Source organism: Molossus molossus, unplaced genomic scaffold (genome assembly GCF_014108415.1).
Source record: "Molossus molossus isolate mMolMol1 unplaced genomic scaffold, mMolMol1.p scaffold_m16_p_20, whole genome shotgun sequence".
Lineage (NCBI taxonomy): Eukaryota > Metazoa > Chordata > Mammalia > Chiroptera > Molossidae > Molossus > Molossus molossus.
In genome coordinates this window covers 21844230-21864522 of record NW_023425356.1, presented here as the reverse complement: position 1 = coordinate 21864522, position 20293 = coordinate 21844230, and the positions used below count along the sequence as shown (strand labels likewise).

Below are 20293 nucleotides of genomic sequence, written 5' to 3'. Positions count from 1 at the left end.
GCATGCCTCCCACTGAGGATTTGGCCCATAACCTGGGCATGTGCCCTGACCAGGAATTGAACTGGCTACCTCTTGGTGCATGGGTTGATGCTCAACCAGCGAGCCACACCAGCGAGGCTCCAGTTGTGTTCTTAATCTGGGTAATGGAATCATTATTTACCCAGAAACTAGGGAATTCTTAATAAATTCCATATTCCACATAAAGTTTTGTTGATTGTACTTCCCTTGCATCTCTTAAATCTGCCTACTCTTCTTTATCCCCATTGTCGTTACCTTCCTTATTTCCTAATCATATCTAACCTACAGTACTATAGTCTTCCTCATAATTCTACTAGCCCCATGGTAAGAATGTATAAGTGGAGTGTAGTACAGAATTCTTTACTTAGGTATTTCATGGTTACTTGAAACTTACTGTGCTCATCATCTTTCTGTTCAAAATAGCCTTTCCCCTTCACAACTTTCCCACACCATTAACAGCAACTCTAATACATCAATTTTATCCTCTTCAATCTCTTTCCCACACTGTAGTCAGACGGATTTTTCTAAAGAGCCATTTCTGATCATGTCATTTCCTTGGTCACTGCCTCCAGGATAGTCTAAAGGGCCCTTTATGATCTGGCTCTTGCTGCCTCTACCAATCTTTGGCCTCATCCCTTGCAATCATTTTAAATGTTAAGGATATAAGAACTCTGAATCACTTTACATACTGTTCCTTCCCCCTGGAAGACTCCCTTTCTCAACTTAACCATTTTTACCCAGTTCTACTACTCCATCAGATATCAGTTTAGAAGGTATTTTCTGTCAAAGGATTTTCCTGACCTTCTCCCACCTCCCTAAATTAGGTGAGTGCCCCTTTGTGCTCCCAGAGCATTTTGTGCTTATCCCTATCTTAGCACTGATCCTTGATTTCTAATAGTCTGTCTACCCATCTTTATCATATCCCCCTATAATCTGTAAGCTCCTTGAGGGCAGGAACCATATCTTATGTGCTGTTGCAGTCCCTCCAAAGTAGGGGCTTTACATGTCTTTTTTTCTTTTCTTTTTTAATCCTCACCCGAGGATATTTTTCCATTTATCTTCAGATAGAGTTGGGGGAGTGGAGGGGAGGGAACATCAATGTGAGACACTAAACCAGGGCCGGGGACTGAACCACAACTGAAGTACATGCCCTTGACTGGAAGTGAACCCACAACTCTTTGGTCTGAGCCAGTGCTCCAACCGCTGAGCCAAATGGGCCAGGGCAAGGGCTTTACATGTCTTATCCTGTTTAATCATCACAACCTTTTATGACAGGTACTGCATCATTCCTGTTTCACAAATAGTAAACTGAAGTGGAGAGTTTAAAAAACTTGTTCTATCAAAATATATCCAAATAAGTATTTAAAACTAGGCAGCTGGACACTAAATCCAGCCATCACTAAATCCATTACCTTTAAATTCCCTCTCCACGTGACTTGGCATTGACCTATCTAAAACACAGATCTGACCTGGTCTCCTCTGTGTAATCCCTTCAGTAGGCCCTAGGCCGGGCTGCATGCCATATCCTCTGACCCTAGCTCCTGTCTACCTTCCTGGCCTGGTCTCCAGCCAGCCACTCCCCAGGACTCACGCGATACTGGTACTGCAGAAACACCAGATTCCACGGTCTCATCCTCCTCTAAGTGTTGGTCCCTCTACCAAATGTCCCTAATCACAGACTGAATGTTCAACAATTGCTTTTTTAAAAAATATTTTTTATTGATTTTTAGAGAGAGAGAGGAAGGGAGAGTGGGAGAGAGAGAAACATCAATATGAGAGAGATACATCAATCGGTTGCCTCACGTACGTACCCCGACCAGGGATAGAACACCCTACCTGGGCATGTGGCCCAACTAGGAATCGAACTGGTGGCCTTTTGGTGCATGGGACAATGCTCAACCAACTGAGCCAAACTGGCCAGGGCAACAATTACGTTTGAATTAAAATATTCCTGCCCAAGCATGGGAGGCCTCACCTTATCTTTTTTAAAATTTATTTTGCAAGTACATTTATTAAAGCTGGGGACAGTCAAACAAGAAAGGACTTAGGATAGAAAAAGCAACAGGAGAGATCCACGGTGGGGCTGCTATTGGCTCAATGAAAAGTCATAGAAAAGGGATCCTTGGAGACAAGTTCAGTGGGTTAGCCTGGGATCAACTGCCACTGCCCATTGCTGCCCTGGTTGCAAGTCTCATGGGGACCCTTAGAGTTTAGGAGAGAAAAGTAAAGATTCACGCCTGAGAGAGAATAAAGGCATAGGCATGCTCCCAGGAAAGCATGCCTCTCCTTATCTTTTTTAAAAGACGTATTTTTATTGATTTGGGGGAGAAACATCGACTGGTTGTCTCCTGTATGCACTCCGACCGGGATCGAACCTGCAACCTGGATATGTGCCCTGACCGGCAATTGAACTGGTGACCTTTCAGTCCTCGGGATGATGCTCAACCAACTGAGCCACACTGGCCAGGGCTCTCCTTATTTTTTATTAGTAAGTTATCTACCTCTAAGAAAATTCAGCTCACAACCCACCTCCTGACTCCCTTCCCTTAGCTCGTGAAATTCTGCTTGAAACAACATTAACTTGCTTTTATTTGTATGCCACTGTCATGTCTTAGTTTCCCAAGGGAAGAAATCTTCCCTTTCCTTGTTAATATCCCTCAAGACCCAGCAGAGGGCACTATACACATAAGGGCTGCTTGTGTGGGTGCCACTGTCTCACTGTAGACATCCTCAATGGCAACTGAGTTATTTTTCTCTTGCCTGCATTTTTTATACCCAGGCCACATCAGCTTAAAAGAAATGCCACTGGACAATAATAATGGTGATTTCATCTCTGACACCCTGCATATTATGCTGAGAGGCTTGTCAGCAAAATTATCCCTCAACCAAGTTGGAAGGGTAGAATAAACTTCGATCCACAATTTGGAATAAAGATTTTAGAATAGCTATTTGAATCACTGCAGAATCGGTCTGCCCTGGCGGCCTACCCCTATAGTACGGGAGGGAGTGAAAAAATAAGAAATGGCAAGTTTTAAACTGAAATAGAGCTAGCCATAAACATTTGTGGGCACCCCAGGATTCCTAAGGCTACAGCTTAAAACTAAGAACCAGGGAAGCGAGGAATAATGAAAAAATCATATAGAAGCCTAGATACTAACTCAAGCTCTTCAGTAAACTACCTTTGCCACCTTATAAGTAACTTACTTCTATCCCTCAACTTTACCTGTGTTAAAATAAAATTGCACTAACTGAATGATCTCACACTTAGCCTCCCTGATCTCATTCCCCAGCTGTAGCCACCTGGCAAAACATGCTCAAAGAGAAGTCATAGGATTGGTTTAGGATATACAGGGTGGGGCCCTATCCTGTGTGAATATATATCCTAGCTTTAATATTTGAGTCTATGACTTTTGAAGTATATGAACTTTTTCATGTATTTTCTTCCAGCTAGACAATAATTCCCACAAAGGTAAGTAATGTTTTTTTATATTTTTTTAATCCTCACCCGAGCATATTTTTCCATTGATTTTTAGAGAAAGTGGAATGCAGGGAGAGGGAGAGAGAGAGAAACATCAATGTGAGAGAGACACATCGAGAGAGAAACATCAGTTAGTTGCCTCCCATACACACCCCAGCTGGGGATTGAACCTGCAACCTAGGTATGTGCCTTGACTGGGAATCAAACCCACAAGCTTTTGGTGTATGGGATGATGCTCCAACCAACAGAGCCACTTGGCCAGGGCATGCCTTTCTTTAATATATCTCCATACCACCTGGCTCACCCGGTGTCAAGCATGCTGTTCAGAAAGGCCAATGGTTAAGAGGCATAAGAATCCTCTGGCTAAATCTGGGGAAAGTCAGGAATACTCTAGTTGAAAACTTATTTAGAAAGCTTCTGATTAAGGAGAAAAAAATTAGATACCAAGAACATTTCTTCTCAACTTACCCTCTCCCTCAATAAGATGGAGCTTTTTCTAAAACATCTATGTCTCTTGGACCTTGTTTATCTTCCTTGATGTGTACTCATTGAAAGGCCAAGCACATTTGGAAAAATACTATAAACTCTCCTAATCAAACTTGGGCAAAATGGGCAAGTAGTTTCAGTTTACCACATGTGATTGTTGGTGGGGCCAGGGAGAGACAGGTTTGAGTTTGTTTCTCCTTTGGGAATGTTTTCTTTTGTATATTACATTCACAAGTCATTTTTAACTTCTTTCAGAGGCAGGATTCCAGAGATGGTTTGGACATCATGAGAAAAGAAGTCACTCTGCCTCCTGCTGGCCACAAGCAGAGAGGCTTGAGTTCCTTTTGGCTTATTATTAGAGGTCACATTTCTCCTTCACAAAATGAGAACTTGTGAAGGAACATGACTGAACAGGAAAAGGAAGAGTGGGGTTCCTTTTTTCCTTAGCCTGGACCAAGCTTTAGGTGTCAATATATCATTTAGATCAAACACTCTCAAATCCCTCATTTTGTGAGCCAAAACCTGAGGTTGATGCATCAACAGTAGCTACAGGAACAAAGGGATGGACAGGAGTCGGGAAAAACCCTGGTCTGTATGTCAACATCCTTGACTCCCTCTCCCTGAGTGATGAAAGTGGAGAGCCCAACCATATCCTATATTAAGGACCCCTATTCCTCAAAAACTTAGGATCCCATACCAGCTTCTCCCCTGAATGATGTCTTCAGTCTTTTCTTCCCTTTCCCCAAACCTCAATAAAACACACCAACTGCTTTAGAGTATTTATGGGTTGGGTTTTTTCATCCTTTTTTAAAAAATTCCAAATAATGAAAAAGTCCCCTGGGCTCTGTGGAGCTCCCCATGCTCATGACCCCCTTTCCCCTTACTCACTGCCCTGCTCCCCACAGTAAATCTGTTTCAAGGACAACATTTTTAAAAAAGGAATTGACATTAATTGCATTCTCAGCTTGCTCTGCAGAACCAGAGGAGCTGTTTGCATCTGTCATATTTAGATGGACAGTTTCTTTTATCTGATACCAGGTCCCCAGCTATATCCAAGAAAACACAGTATTTTTCTACAGAGCTAAATTGGAACCCCACATCTTTAATTTACTCCACTTCCTTCCCCTCACACCCACCCCACACCAGCTACATGGTTAAGAAGGATAGTCAGGAATGTTATCAACTCCAAGCCCTAATTCATATTCCCCTGAATCTCCCACCCACCCTCTCAAACAATCCTCCCAACTCCACCCCGCCCCCCAGGATTTCACTAAGATTTCTCCCAATAGTTATTTGGAAGAAAGGTAAAACATAAAAGGTTCAAGGTCTTGGTGCTCAGCCCAAGGGGCTCCATGCGCTGGGACACCGACGGGCAGGGGCTTCTGCCTCTCCAGCCCGCGCCCGAGCCACCTCCTGAGCCCTGGCTGCAAAAGCAGGGAGGGGCAGGAGCCAGCACAGGACCCAGGGGGGGCAGCGTCTCAGGATCTGGCGGAGCCCCGGGCAGCATCATTCAACTTGGCCGCTGCAGACGAACACAGAAGAAGAAAAAGAAAACACTGTCAAGTAATAAGGGAAAAAACCCTAAATTCCATCCCAGTGTCTATCCCATGACTCTTCTACACTTAACAATCATTAAGTTACCTAGCATATCCATAGGAAATTATTTAAAGAGAGAAAGAGAGAATGAATTTCAGTCTTATCCACAAAACAAAATGTTCTCTGCTTTTTTGGACATAACCATAAAAACAAAGACAGAAAAACAATTCGTTAGACAAGATCAAAATAACTGGAGGCTTACAGGGATGTAAGCTGCCTCCTGGCTTGGAACAGGCTGTTTCACATGCACAGCCACAGCCACTTATAGCAGCGGAGGCTGACTGTGGGCACACAGTGACGAGGTGGTGACTAGGTGGAGGCCAGGGCCAGACAATACGCAGGTTGTTTTGAGTGGATTTAATAATCGAGGTGTAATCAAAGCAATTGGGATTTGGATTTTGATATAACCCTTCTTTGCCACGGGAGTTATGTACTTCATGCTGTGGAAAAACATGACAAATACAAAATGTAGCTTGATTCTTTTCTTTAAACTTGAATATGACCAGATGAAGAGAGAGAAACCAACAGTTTTCTGATTTCCCTACTTATTCTATTCCTTCCTAAGACCCAACTCATTGTGACCTCTGTTTTGAGGATTCAAAGTGACCAATAGAGAAAGTAGCTCAGACAGAAACGTAAAAAGTACAAAATTCGAGAAAATCAGAGATGAAGGAAACGTACAAAATTATATATATATTTATATATATAATAACATGACATATCTATGTACAACATGGCTGGGACAGTTGAGGAAACTATACAAGGATGTTCGGCATTATCCCCTTCCCACATAGACTTTAGACTAAGTAAGACAGCATGAGGAAATGGAGCAAGATACACAAAAATTATATACAATTACAAGTGACAGTCAAGGAGTCTGGGGACCAAGGAATCCAGGGATCCTGCTCTCTCCATTCCTTCCTCACCAACTTTTTCCTATCCAAACTGAATGACAGCCTGAAAAGTGAATGGCCGGTCAGGAGAGAAGTATATATACACCCCATCCCCGCACATGCACATCACCAAGTTCTTTAGTCATTCTCATTGGGCAGAATGTTTGGCCCTATCAGAATTTGTGAGAGGGCAAGAGAGGATTACAGAGTCCTCCTCTCTTGAACAGTTAGTTCTCACCCTGACCCTCTGTCATAACTAGTAGGTTGCCTTCAGTAAGATTCAGGCCAAGCTAGGAACTAGATTGAAGATGCTGGCCACCTGCAACCCCTTTCCTCCACCTGTTGTTGAATCAGCATTGCTTCTTCTCACCACACAAGAGCTAGGTTACTGAGCTCTAGGAAGGCAGAGATTTCTGTGTTCCCTCTCTCTCCTAAACCACCTTCCCCAGCTTTCCCCAACGTGAATTATCTCCTAAGAAACTGCTACTCCAGCCCTGCTGTAGTACTAAGCCCCAGAGGCTAGCTCAGTTCATCCCTTTTCTTCTTGTCTCCCTAACAGTACAACTGGCATCTGATTACATCAGAAATGTGGGACTCCACATGTGCATGACTGAGCATGTTTCCTCGGGCCTACAGCTCAGCTGCCGGAGCAGCCTTCTTAGTAGCAAAGGCACAGACTGTAGGCCAGGGAAGTGGGTTGGGGCAGAGGCAAGAGCTTCCAAGGCTAGCTTCTTAGATTTTTTTCTTGACCCTATGACCATGATAATTATGAGGCTCTCTTGCCTGAATTCATAACCCCCCCAAATCTCCACTTCCTCTTTCCTCACATAGTCTTCAAATGGTTCCCGTGTGTAGGCTGCTTACTATGGGCCTTCCTCATTAGTTTTACAATGAACAGCAGAGTCTTTCAGCTGACAGTTACAGAATTTAAAAATGAGAATCAATCTTATCCATATGCAACTCTATTTTACAGATGAGGCAAAAAGAAATCCTGAGAAGTTAAATGACTTGACCAAGGTTACATATTACGTCTACATGGAACTCGACCCGAACTCAAGATATCTTGACTCCTAAACCAGTGCTCCTTCCACTATCCCATGATACTTTCAAAAGCAACATGCTGGGAGAGAGAAAAGTTGCCCATTTTATGTTTTCCAATCTTTATATTAAGAGCCAGGGCAAACTGTAAGAAATACTGACTAAGGGAGGTTAAGTGGACATTGTAGTTTTAGGCAAGCAAATCAGTTTTTCTTTTTGAGGATTCTCTAAACCTGCCATAATGGAAACATGAAGCAATAGCAGCCTAAGGGACAAAACACTTAGAAACACAGAAAATAGATCTCATTCAATCTACCTTTCCCAACAATGTCAGGTTAACCTTGCATGTTAAACCTGCCACATTCTTCCCAATGCTTAGCCTAACCAATTTTAAGATATTCTCTTCCAAAAAAAGAAGTCATGTCTCCCCAGTTTCTTGTACAGAAGAAAAAGAGAGTTTGCAGTATTACCCGATCCTAGTCCCCTATTTCTGGGCCCCTACCTGGGCTGTAGTAAGGGTGTGGAAATCTCAATTTAATGAAAGAAATGAACTCAGAGCCTCTCAACACACATTATCTTCTCAGCAGCCCCCAGCTGAATCACAGTCATTGCTGGCTAGCAAGCTGAGAAGTTATCTAACTAGGTGCCTGTTCCATCCCTGCCTATGATATATAAAAGTCCGGTGGGTGAGGAAGGGGAGAAGAGGGGCCCTGGTTACCCCGCAAGCTTGCTGGTGACGAGCGAGGACTTTCTCTGGGGTAGATCTTGTGGGGTAGGGATGTGGTCACCAGTCACCAGGTTCTTGTCTGGTCCTGCACTTGGCAGCTGCTTATTCTTCATCTTGGCTTTGGCCATGTTGTAGTCTCCTGAGTCAAAGTACTTTTGCTAAGAGACAAGAGGGAAGTTTAGGTGAGTGAGGAGCACTGGCCAGCCTCAAAAGCAAGGAGACCCACATCTATTACAAACCCTCATCCACTCTCAGATCCTTCAAGTCTTCCTGATGCATATGCAGCTTAGCATTGATTACATGTACTTATGTCTTCTCCCCAATGTGTTCTGACTTTTTCAGGTATGTAAGCAGTTTCCCAGCTAGAGTATAGATTTTTGGAGTTAGGAGATAGCCCCTAAATCCTTTGTAGCCTCATCAGTAGAGGATGGTTCAACAAAATTACTGACTTTATACATAAAGGCTTACCGAGGACCTATTAGTCACCAACGGTCTTGGTGCTGGGGAAACAGAATAGAAGGGTCAATCTAGGGCTACCCTAGCAATCAATCTGCAGATCAACCTCTAGCCAACAACCTCAAAGTTGAAAAGTGTTTTCTCAGACCATGAATAGAAACTGGGCTTGCTCATGAGGATAATGTACTTTCCCTCTGACTCCCACTGCCCTAACACATGTTCCATGGTTGTGACAGCCTGCCCATGCCTGCCTTGCTTACAGCAAGGTAAACTGCAAGTCAGCATCACATCATCACCTATGACTAAGACTCAACAACTAGGAGTCTCCATGGGTCTGTTTCACACTCCATTTCATCCACACAGAGGAATACACTCCAGATTAATGATTTACCATCCCTCAGTCAGCTTTATGTACCTCCAGGTACTGAGAAACCTGATCAGGAGCTAGACGGCTATGAAGGCAGAGTCTCCCTTGGTGAGGAGAACCACTCTGAACAGGAAGGAGCAAATGGCTAGTGCTACCTTCAAAGGTCTGAATAAATCTATTCATTTCAAGTTGAGGAAATCTGTAGAACAGATGGTTTGATCTTTTCCTGAAATGATGCACCTCCAAAATTTAGCTCTAATTCTAAAAAGCAGTCCTAAAGCTCCCACCATCTAAATAGGCAAATATCTAGGGCAGTCAGTGTTCCAGTCTCTAACATCCTTCTCTCATCCCTCCAATCCCCCACATATCCATATGCCCCAACATTAAAACTTAATATCCTATATGGGAAATCAGAAGATACTTGATACCATATCAGAGATTTATACTTATTTGCCTTGCTCAGCATAATTTTCTAATTCTTCTCCACTGCTGCCCAACAACAAAACTTCCAGGTCAGCATTCAGTAGAACCTCTACAATCTCATCCCCTTTGGCTCCAAAGTAAGAGGGTAAGAGATTGTGTCCCATACCCCTTTCTGGAGTCTCTTCATGAGGAAGTCGGAGCCTCCAGGCTTTTGTCCTAGGCTTGGATATTTGGCCTTTAGCTTTGCCTCCTCAGCTCTCTCAGGGAGAATACCTTCTTTCTCCTGCGTGTCCTGGAAGGAACAAACAAGCCAATAAAATTAAAGACTGAGAAGCAACCGCTTCTAATATCTGTATAAGCCTTTATACTATTTTTTTTCCCCTGAAGATCCATCTACTTGTAAACATGCTATTTCCACTCTACTTTTAACTAAAGCTAGACCTTTGTTCAAATTCTAAAGCTCAAGAAGACTGTATTGTGAGAAGAAAAATATAAGGTGCTTCTCACACTACCCAGGGAGCCACTTCAGTGGCCTGTGAGTACTGGGTTAAAGGTAATATCTAAATATAATACTTTTTTTAAAAACTTCTTTTCTTTATTGATTTTAGAGAGAGAGGGAGAAAGAGATAGAAACATCGATGAGAGAGAACATCGAATGGCCGCCTCCTGCATGCCCTCCACTGGGAATCTGGCCCACAACCTGGTCATGTGCCCTCACTGGGAATCAAACTGGCTACCTCTTGGTGCATGGGTCGAAGCTCAACCACTGAGCTACACCGGTCGGGCCAATACTTTAATCACAGAGCAAGCCATCGCTCACTCAGTACAGAAGCTAGGAAAGACAAAGAGAGAAAACAGCCAGCCAAGACTGTTGGTGATACATGATGAATAGGAAAGTATCCTGGCTGTTCCTAACACAATACAGGTCAAATGGGAAAAAGCAAAGGGGATAGATAATTCTACTAAAATGTTCCCTCTTTATCTGAGAAGTCTCTGTGGAGGAGGCTAGAGTTATGTGGCCTTCTCCAAAGATCTCCACCTTAGTAATGGAAGGACACTGCTTTAGCATTTCCATAAACATGTGGTAGGAAGGTGGCTGGTACACAGAGATGAAAATGACACTATTTTTAATCTCAGGAAAATTAATATACAGTAGGTTCACTAGTATTTGCCCAGTTTTTGCCAAAAAGTCAACACCATCCCTAGTGGGGCAAGTGATGGCAGTTTGGGAAACATGCCAAGAGCTCAAGTGGCTTGCAGCAGCTCTCACTGTTGTTACTCTCTTCTCACTTTTGTGGGCCTCGCTGCCCTTTTCTTTAGTGACTTTTATTTTTTTATTATTGATTAGAGAGAGAGAGAGAGAGAGAGAGAGAGGAAGGGAAAGGGAGAGATAGAAACATCGAGAGAGAACATCGATTGGCCACCTCCTGCATGCCCCCCACTAAGGATTTGGCCCACAAGCTGGGCATGTGTCCTAACCAGGAATCCAGGTGGCGACCTTGGTGCATGGGTCAACGCTCAACCACTGAGCCACACAGGCTGGGCTCTTTAGTGACTTTTTTAATTAATTTTTTTTTTATCCTCACCCAAGGACATTTTTCCATTTTTTTGTTCAGATAGAGTGAGTGGGAGGGAGAGAGAGCGAGCGAGAAACATGGATGTGAAAGGGACATATCGAGTGGTTGCCACCCGCACAACCCAACTAGGGCTGGGGACAAACTGCAACCGAGGTACATGCCCTGGCTGGTTTGGCTCAGCGGTTAGCGCGTCGGCCTGCGGTCCAGAGAGACCCGGGTTCGGTTCCGCTAAGGGCTTTGGTGACTTTTTAAAATAATCTAAAGCCAATCTGGGGCTCTTCTTGGTGGGATTATATTCCTTTCATTGGAAATCTGGCACAAATATAACAGGTGTATTTTATGAACCACTGAACCCAGTACTAAATGTTGTAAGTCAAATACAACCCTCAAGAAGAGATTAATTTGGCGTGTGTTCATCACAGAATTGCGATGAACTAAGTCACTCTGCCTTGGATGTCTTGGGGAAGAGGGAGGCGTCTTTCTTGTCACGACTCTTCTCGTGTCATTTCTAAGTTTAACCTCTATTGTTCTGTACGGGACCCCAGTCCTCTTCAATCTTGTTTGGTCCTCACAGAAGGCGGGCAACAGACCATTCCTAATCGTCAAAATAGCTCTCTTGAGAAAGTTGCCTCCTTAAACTAGCCATGATAATAATTACTCTTCTTCCTTCCCCCAGTGCGGGTCCTTTTTAAACGTCTTTACCTCGACCTATATCTTTCGGAGGATTTAGGATGCAGGCCCCAGCCTGCCTGGTTGTTCAGTTATTTACCCCTAATAACCAATAATACACATCGCTTCCAGGGACCAACAGGCCCCTTTCATTCACCCAGTCTTTAGAAACACCCGCCCCCCGCCCAAGCTTGGCCAATTATAGCACAGCTTGAGTGAGTTGAGCTGTAGGTTAATTGGCCAACCAGAAAGGGTACGGCACTGACTGACAATCGACCCAATCAACCAGCGCCAAAGCAGCAAGCCGCGTTGAAGCTCATTCTGCGTGACGCAGGAAGTGGCCAACCCTTGCAGAGCTTGAGACCATGGCGACCAATCCGGAATGGTGGGAGACCGTCTCCCGCCCCATCACCGTCGCCCCCGGCTCGCCCGCCCGCATCCCTTCCATTTCACCTGTTTCTCCTCGCCGGTCTCCTCCGCAGGGTTCTCCTCTTCTTGTTTCTGAGACATGGTGGGACCGGGACTTTGGAGTGTAGGGGGCCCGGGAAGTCAAACGGAGAAGGGAAGGGGGAGGGGAAATGGGGACAACCTGCGCTGCTCCTTCGCTCCTGTCACTAGGGTTGCTCAGTTAAAATGGCGGCCCTAGCCTGTGACGTTGCGGCCGCCCCTTCCTATGGGAACCAATAGAAATTAGGTAGATGTGGCAATGACGTAACGATCTACCAATAGTTGCTGGCTAAAGGTGGGTTCTATGGAGGCGACGGGCAAGCTGAAACACCAATCTGGAAAAAGAGTGAAACACAAGGACCAATTGGAACCGCGTGGGGGTTGTAAGGAGGCGGTGCTGCTAGCTTGGGCATATTTGTGCCTTTGGTGGGATCAGATTTACTTCATCTCCGCCACCCAGGTCCCCGGAATCTTTGCTGATTTTCAAACTGGAGAGCGAAAGGATGTAAATCTTTTATTTTCAGGTGGAGAGGATTAAGCTTTGCGCAGAGTTGGCAGAAAGTTAGCGAGGTCCAGAAAATAATTTGGAGATCAGAGTGGCCTGTAAAGTACTCAACGCGATTCTGATGTGTCACTTGTGTGGAACCCCAGTCATTAAAAAAATTATTTTTATTGATTTTTTTTTTAGAGGAAGGGAGAGGGAGAGAGAGAAACATCCAAGACTTACTGGGGATGGACCCCGCAACCCTGCCATGTGCCCTGACTGAATGAACCTGGACCTCTTAGTCCATGGGACAATGCTCAATCCACTGAGCCAGTGGCTAGGCTACAACCCCAGTCTTTGGATATACACATGGCTTGTGTTCCATGATTTAACTCTTATGTACAGTTTCATATTTGTTTAAGGTCATCCCATGGACTAAGTTCCTTGAAACAAAGCACAGTTCTAATTGTAAACATTTACTAAATACAGTTAGCACTGGTTAACCTATCCTGAGTCACAGTTCAACAATATTTCTTGAGCGTTTATAGATGGTACCGTATTAGTTTTACAAGGGTTTCATATACAAGTAGTAAGGCATTGTTGCCTGTAGGTTAGTGGGCATGTGGGGAGGGTTTTCAAAGTGTACCAGGTGGACTCTAACTCCCCTAAATTAAAAAGACCCATCTTCCTGGAATGTTAGTCACATCATTTGTTGTTATGGTTGATCCTCAACTGAGGATGCTTTTCTAGATAGAGTGGAAGGGAGGGAGGGAGAGAAACAGAGAAACATCAGTGTGAGAGAGACACATTGATTGGTTGCCTCTTGCTTGACCCCGATTGGGTGCCAGGGATTGAACTGCAACCCAGGTACGTGCCCTTGACCGAAATCGAACTCAAGACCTTTCAGTCCACAGGCCAACATTCTAAACACAGCCAAACTGGCCAGGTCAATCACGTCATTTTTTTTCTTTCTTTCTTTTTTTTTGTTTTTGGTACTTGTCCCTAGCGGGAACCCAACTGGAGACACTCTGGTCTGCAGGCCAATGCTCTAATTGCTGAGCCAAACCGGCCAGGGCTCACGTCATTTTTATAGTAAAAACAAACATTAGTCTAATACTAATAACATTGCAAAAGTCATTAAATTTAATTTTTCAGACAGCTTTTTGTAACAGATAGTCATGACTACCTGTTCATTTTTCTGTATAATTCGGTGCACTTCTAATGGGAAAGTTTGAGAAGCACTGGAATACACTGATTATCATACAAGGCAAAATTTGATAAGCATTGAAATAAAACTGTTGAAGTGCTATAGGAGTTCAAAGGAAGGTTCATAGTTAGTTTAGGGTAAAAAAAAAAAAAAAAAAGACTGTGTGATGCAAGTGGTATTTATTTAAAATACCTTATTTATTTCAAATCTCTTTAAAGAACTTAGGAGTTTGCCAGGTAAAGATGAAGGAAGGAAGGATATTCCAGGTGATGGGCACAGCATGAAGGCTAGAAAAATAGAATCGAATCCAGAACATGGAGGACTTTGAATACTAGGATAAGGAACTTGTGAATAATTTAGTAATCCATGGGAGACATTTAAGGTTTTTAAGTCAGAGAGTGACAGGTCAGAACTGCTCTTTAGAAAGATTAATTTGGTGGTAATGAACAAAAATAATTCCAAATTCCAAATAGAAAGACATTAGACCAGAGGTGGGTAGTCTACCCAGGAGTCCACTGCAGTACTCTAAGTGGGAAACACTTAGGATTTAAACTACAAATGTGGTAGTTTGTAATAAAAAATAGTGAACGTGCCCTGGCCGGTTTGGCTCAGCGGTTAGAGCGTCGGCCTGCTGTCCAGAAAGACCCGGGTTCGGTTCCCCTTAAGGGCACGTACCTCCGTTGCAGTTTGTCCCCGGCCCTGGTTGGGTCGTGCGGGTGGCAGCCACTCGATGTGTCCCTTTCACATCGATGTTTCTCTCTCTCTCTTCCTCCTAGTCTATCTGAATAAAAAATGGAAAAATATCCTCCGGTCAGGATAAAAAAAAAAAAAATAGTGAACGTAATTGAGAGAGTCTGTGACAGTGGAATCCACTAGATTAGTAGCTGAATACAGGGAATAAGGAGGCCATGTGCCTGAAATTTGGGGGAAAAGTAGAAGCTAAATATGAATAAAATTTGGACTTTTTCACATCAATATTAGTAAAGTTGTGAAAGTAGATGGGATCATCAAAGGAGAAAGTAGAAAGAAGAGGTCCTAAGACAGAAACTTGGGGAAAAGTTGGCAAGGGACACAGAGACAAATAATTAGAGTGGTAAGGAGAAGAACCAGGAGAGAAGTGACAGAGAAGTTAAAGATGGAGGGGACAAAAGTGAATTGCAAGTTATTGTTTTTTATTTATTTTTATTGCTTTTAGAGAAAGAAAGAGAAACATTGATGACAAAGCTGGGGATGGGGTAGGGAGGATGGGAAGGAGGGTGTCAATGGGGAAAAAAGGAGAAACATCTGTAACAAAAATAAATTAATAAAACAAATATTTAGCCCTGGCTGGTTTGGCTCAGCGGCTGGAGCGTTGGCCTGCAGACCGGAGAGTCCTAGGTTCGGTTCCCACTAGGGACACGTACCAAAAATATATAAATAAATAAATAAAATATTTCATCATGTAAAAAAGAAACATCAATGAGAAAAAACATCAATTGGCCACTTCCTGCATGGCCCCCACAGGGGATCAGGCCCACAACTTGGGTATGTATCCTGACCAGGCATCAAACCGGCAACCTCTTGGTGCATGGGTCGATGCTCAACCACTGAGCCACACTGGCTGGGCTAATTGCAAGTTGTTAAAGAGTGCATAGGTGGTAGCAGTATTGAACAATAAAGCTTCTGCACAGCAAAAGAAACAAGCATCAATGTGGAAAGGGAACCTGCTATATGAAAGAGCATAACTACCTACAATACATCAGATAAGGGGTTAATTTACAATATGTGTAGCATCCTCATACACCTCAACAAAAGGAAGACAAAGAATCCATTTTAAAAATGGGCAGAGGACCTAACTAGATACCCCTCCAAACAGAACATACAAATGTCCAAGAGACATAAAAAAATACTCAACGTCACTAATCATCAGAGAGATGCAAATTAAAACGACTATGAGGTATCACCTCACACCTGCCAGAATGGTTGCCATCAACAAATCATCAAACAACAAGTGCTAGCAAGGGTGTGGAGAAAAGGGGAATGCAGACTGGTGCAGCCACTAGGTAAAACAATATGGTGGCCTGATCGGTGTGGCTCAGTGGTTGAGCATTGACCCATGCACCAAGAGGTTGCCAGTTCAATTCCTGATCAGGGCACATGTCCAGGTTGTGGGCCTGGTCCCCAGTGGGGGGCATGCAGGAGGCAGCCAATCAATGTTCTCTCTCATCGATGTTTCTATCTCTTTCTCCCTCTCCCTTCCTCTCTCTCTAAAATCAATAAAGAAAAAAAAATTTTTTTTTAAAAGAAAATAGTGCCCTGGCCAGTTTGGCTCAGTGGTTGAGCGTCGGCCTACGGACCAGAGAGTCCTGGGTCCAGTTCCCGCTAGGGGCACAAACCACAAAAAAAAAAAAAAAAGAAAAGAAAATAGCAATAATTCTCCCTGACTGGGTATATCAGCGGTTAGTGCTGTCCCAATACACCAAGATTTCAGGTTCGTTCGCAGGTAAGGGCACGTACAAGAAACAATCAATGAATGTATAAATCAGTGGAACAATGAATCAATCTCTCTCTCTCTCTCAAATCAATAAATCAAAAAATAGCAGTAATTCCAAAGAGCAAGAAAGATCTCCCTGAGATTAGATAAGTATGAGTTTGTGGTAAGTAGTCCCAACCAGTGGGGCTTTGTGACTTTGGTCAATAACTCCTGGCTGCCTTGGAGTGGAGAAAACAGCCAGCCAGAGTTAACTGGGACAAAAGGACTGGTAAAGAAGGAACAGAGGAGAGAAGACAATGAGGAAGTCTAGATTGGTTTGCTGGTTTGTTGAAATAGCTGACCATGGCATCTAGGCTCTTTAGGAAAGACAGAATAAGATTGATAAATTCAGAGAATAAAAAGGAGTTGACCAAATGGTCAGACATACGAAGCTCAGATTTGGTGGGAATGACTAAGAGAGGCAGAGAAGTAGGAGGTTGCAATGAGAGTCAAATTTCTATTTGTATCTAGGAAAGTGGAGAAATTATAGGTTATCATGAGCTCTAGCCTATGATAATTGTAATCGGTGGCAGATATGGCATGGCTATAAAAGCCACTGATGTCAATGCAGTCAAATAAATGTGAAGTCACAAATATTGAAATCTTTAGAGCATAATGATAGGGAAGGAGGTTAGGATAGGGTGACTGGGACCCATACATTTGGAATGAGCTGTAGGTCTCTTACACATATATTTTAGTATGTAAGACACCATACTGTGTTCCTTATGTTATGTGTAGAAGCAACTACAATATTAGGTAATGTATGGCACTTGCCAAATAAATTGTATAAAAGGTCATTTCTGGCTGAACTAGTCGAGGAATGTTTCAAAGGAGGTAGTACCCAAGCTGGAACTATGAAGATAAACAGGAAGGTTGGAGATTGGAGGAGGGCGAAAAGGAAGAAAATTTAGAGGACCACACTATCTTATACAATGTTAGAGGGTGCCTGACCCATGCCTGAGGACAATGAAAAGGGAGAGAGAAACTATAGCAAGAGAAACAAATTCCCAGAGGGAGTGAGATCCTGTTAGCCCAGCAAGACTCCTCTTTCATCCAACAAATTTAACTGAGCAGTCATTACATGATAGGTATTGGGGGAAGTAAAGATAAAGGAAAGTTTCTGTCTTCAAGTTCTTCAGAGATGGGCGAGGAGATAAGAGATAAGGGTAGTTTACTCTGGAGCAGGGTATTAAAGGCAGCTTCCTGGGGGAAATGACATTTGAAGAAACTGTAGGGGTATTCAAGGTCAAAAAAAAAAAAAAAAAGTGGAAAAACCCTGTTCAGGCAGAGGAAGCCTCCTATGAAAAGACACAGAACCTTGCCTGGCCGGTTTCTCAGTGGTTAGAGCATCAGCCCGAGGACCAATACATTTCCAGTTCAATTCCAGTCAAAGGCAAGTACCTCGGTTTCAGTTCGTCCCCAGGCCCTGGTCAGGGTCATATGGGACGAAACCAGTCGATGTGTCCCTCTCGCATCAATGTTTCTCTCTTCCTCCCTCCCTCCCACTCTATCTGAAGATAAATGGAAGTGTCCTCAGGTGAGGATTTAAAAAAAAAAGACATAGAACCTTAATAAACTCCATGTATTCAATTCTTGGTTCTCAAACTTACATGATTAGAAGTTCTCAGGAAACTTTATAAAAATACAGATTTCCTTAACCCTATTTCACCCCATTTGAATAGGCATCTCTGGGCTATGGCCTGGAAATCTGTATTTTTGAAAAACTTTCTAAGGAGACACGGAAATAAGGCTGATTTAGGAACCTGTGTGGTGCCACAAGACATGACGCTGTCCAGGTTGCTGGGGTCCTGAGGATACTTGTAAGTAATGCTAAAGTGTTGGGGTGTTTCTGTTTTCTTTTTATTTAAAATTTTTTTTTCTTTATTGATTTTAGAGAGAGAGGAAGGGAAGGGGGAGAGAAATATTGATGAGAGAGAACATTGATTGGCTGCCTCCTGCACACCCCCCACTGGGGATGGGGCCCACAACCTGGGCATGTGCCCTGACCAGGAATCCAACCAATGACTTGGTGCATGGGTCGACGCTCAACCACTGAGCTACACCGGCCGGACCTGTTCTGTTTTTTTTTTTTTTTTATCCTCACCTGAGGACATTCTTCCATTTTTTGTTCAGATAGAGTGGGAAGGAGAGAGAGGCAGAGAGAGAGAGAGAAATATTGACGTGAAAGGGACACATTAAGTGGCTGCCTCCTGCAGGGCCCAACCAGGGCCAGGGACAATCTGCAACCGAAGTACGTGCCCTTAGCAGGAACCGAACCCGGGTCTCTCTGGACTGCAGGCTGACACTCTAACTGCTGAGCCAAACCAGCCAGGGCTGTTTCTGTTTTTTAATCCTCACTCGAGGATATTTTTTCATTTATCTTCAGATAGAATGGAAGAGAGAGAGAGAGAGAGAGAGAGAGAGAGAGAGAGAGAGAGAGAGAAACATCGATGTGAAAGAGACATATCGACCGGTTACCTCCTGCACAACCCCGACCAGGGCCGGGGACCGAACCAAACCGAGTGTTGGGGTTTAATGAAGACAAAGGGGAACCTCTGATTTCAAGCAGGAAAATGGTATTGATAGGGTTGGAATTTGGAAAGATTTAACTTTGGTAGCCATGTGGACGCTGGACTGAGGTGGAGAGGAAAACCAGCTGGATCTCTATGATTGTGGGAATCCAGGCAAGACTAGAGCAACCTGGTCAAAGGCAGAGTCCATACAAATGGAGAGGAGCTGAAGGGACAAATGATATTGAGGTAAAAAATAAGTTGAGGGGAGAACCACGGATGGATCCCAGATTCTTGGGTAAAAGGTGGTGCCATTTGCGAAAAGCATGGAGAAGAGCAGGTTGGAAGGAGGTAGGAAAATAAGGCAAGAAGAGTACCTGAACTTCTTACATATCCATACCTAGTCTTTTGGTCTTTTCTCTTGTTATGTCTGAGTTTTTGTTCTTTTTAAAATATTTTTTCTTTATTGATTTTAGAGAGAGAGGAAGGGAGAGGGAGAGAGAGATACAAACATTGATGAGAGAGAACATCAACTGGCTGCCTCCTGCATGTCCCCCACTGGGGATTGGGCCGATAAGCTGGGCATGTGCCCTGACTGGAAATTGAACCAGTGACCTCTTGGTCAAAGCTGAACCAGTTAGCCACATGGGCCGGTCATTGTGTCTGAGTTTTTAAGACCAGGACCTAAATATTTTGAGTATGAGATAAGATATCCAGAAATAACAATGTACGATTGGTCAGTGCATGAGTAACATTCTGCAGAAGAATGACCATAAAAAAAAGCGATTGGAGAAATATTTGGGCTTAAGACACATGCCATTAGCACCCTCTGATGGCCAAACGGAGAATACCAGTAAATTAACCAAGCTCCTTTACAAAGTTATCTTCTAGGGACTGGCCTTAAGTGTAGCCTAGGGAAAGTAGCTAAGTGACCAGAATAATACAGTGTTTAAGATAATTTTCAAAAAAGTAAAATCATAACTCATACAAATGAGGGAACTAGAAGATGCTAAACTGGTTCAAAAGAGAATCTGAAGACAGACACATTTGTAGGCATTTAATACTGCTGAAATGACCTTACTAATAAAGTTAGTCAATAGCTACAGGGCATAAAATATAACATCTAGTCTGGCTGGTGTGGCTCAATGGTTGAATGTCGACTCATGCACCAAGTGGTTACCGGTTCAATTCCCGGTCAGGGCACATGTCCAGGTTGTGAGCCCAATCCTCAGTGGAGGCGATGGAGGTGGCGGCCAATCCATATTCTCTTTCATTGATGTTTCTATCTCTCTCTCCTTCTCCCTTCCTCTCTCTCTAAAATCAATAAAGAATATATATACATATATATATCTATATCTATGTGTATATATATATAATGCTTAGAATTATATTTTTCACAGGGTGG

At 43.4% G+C, this 20293-nt stretch overlaps 1 protein-coding gene across 1 annotated transcript; it reads right to left on the bottom strand.

Moving 5' to 3' along the window:
• Positions 1-4765: 4765 nt before the first annotated feature.
• Positions 4766-12379, bottom strand: ENSA (endosulfine alpha). The gene is made up of 4 exons (XM_036272780.1): positions 12182-12379; positions 9649-9774; positions 8228-8394; positions 4766-5504 (listed from the first exon to the last, which is right to left on the bottom strand). The coding sequence occupies exons 1-4, from the start codon at positions 12236-12238 to the stop codon at positions 5489-5491; spliced, it is 366 nt and encodes a 121-aa protein (XP_036128673.1). The 5' UTR covers positions 12239-12379; the 3' UTR covers positions 4766-5488.
• Between the last annotated feature and the right edge of the window lie 7914 nt (positions 12380-20293).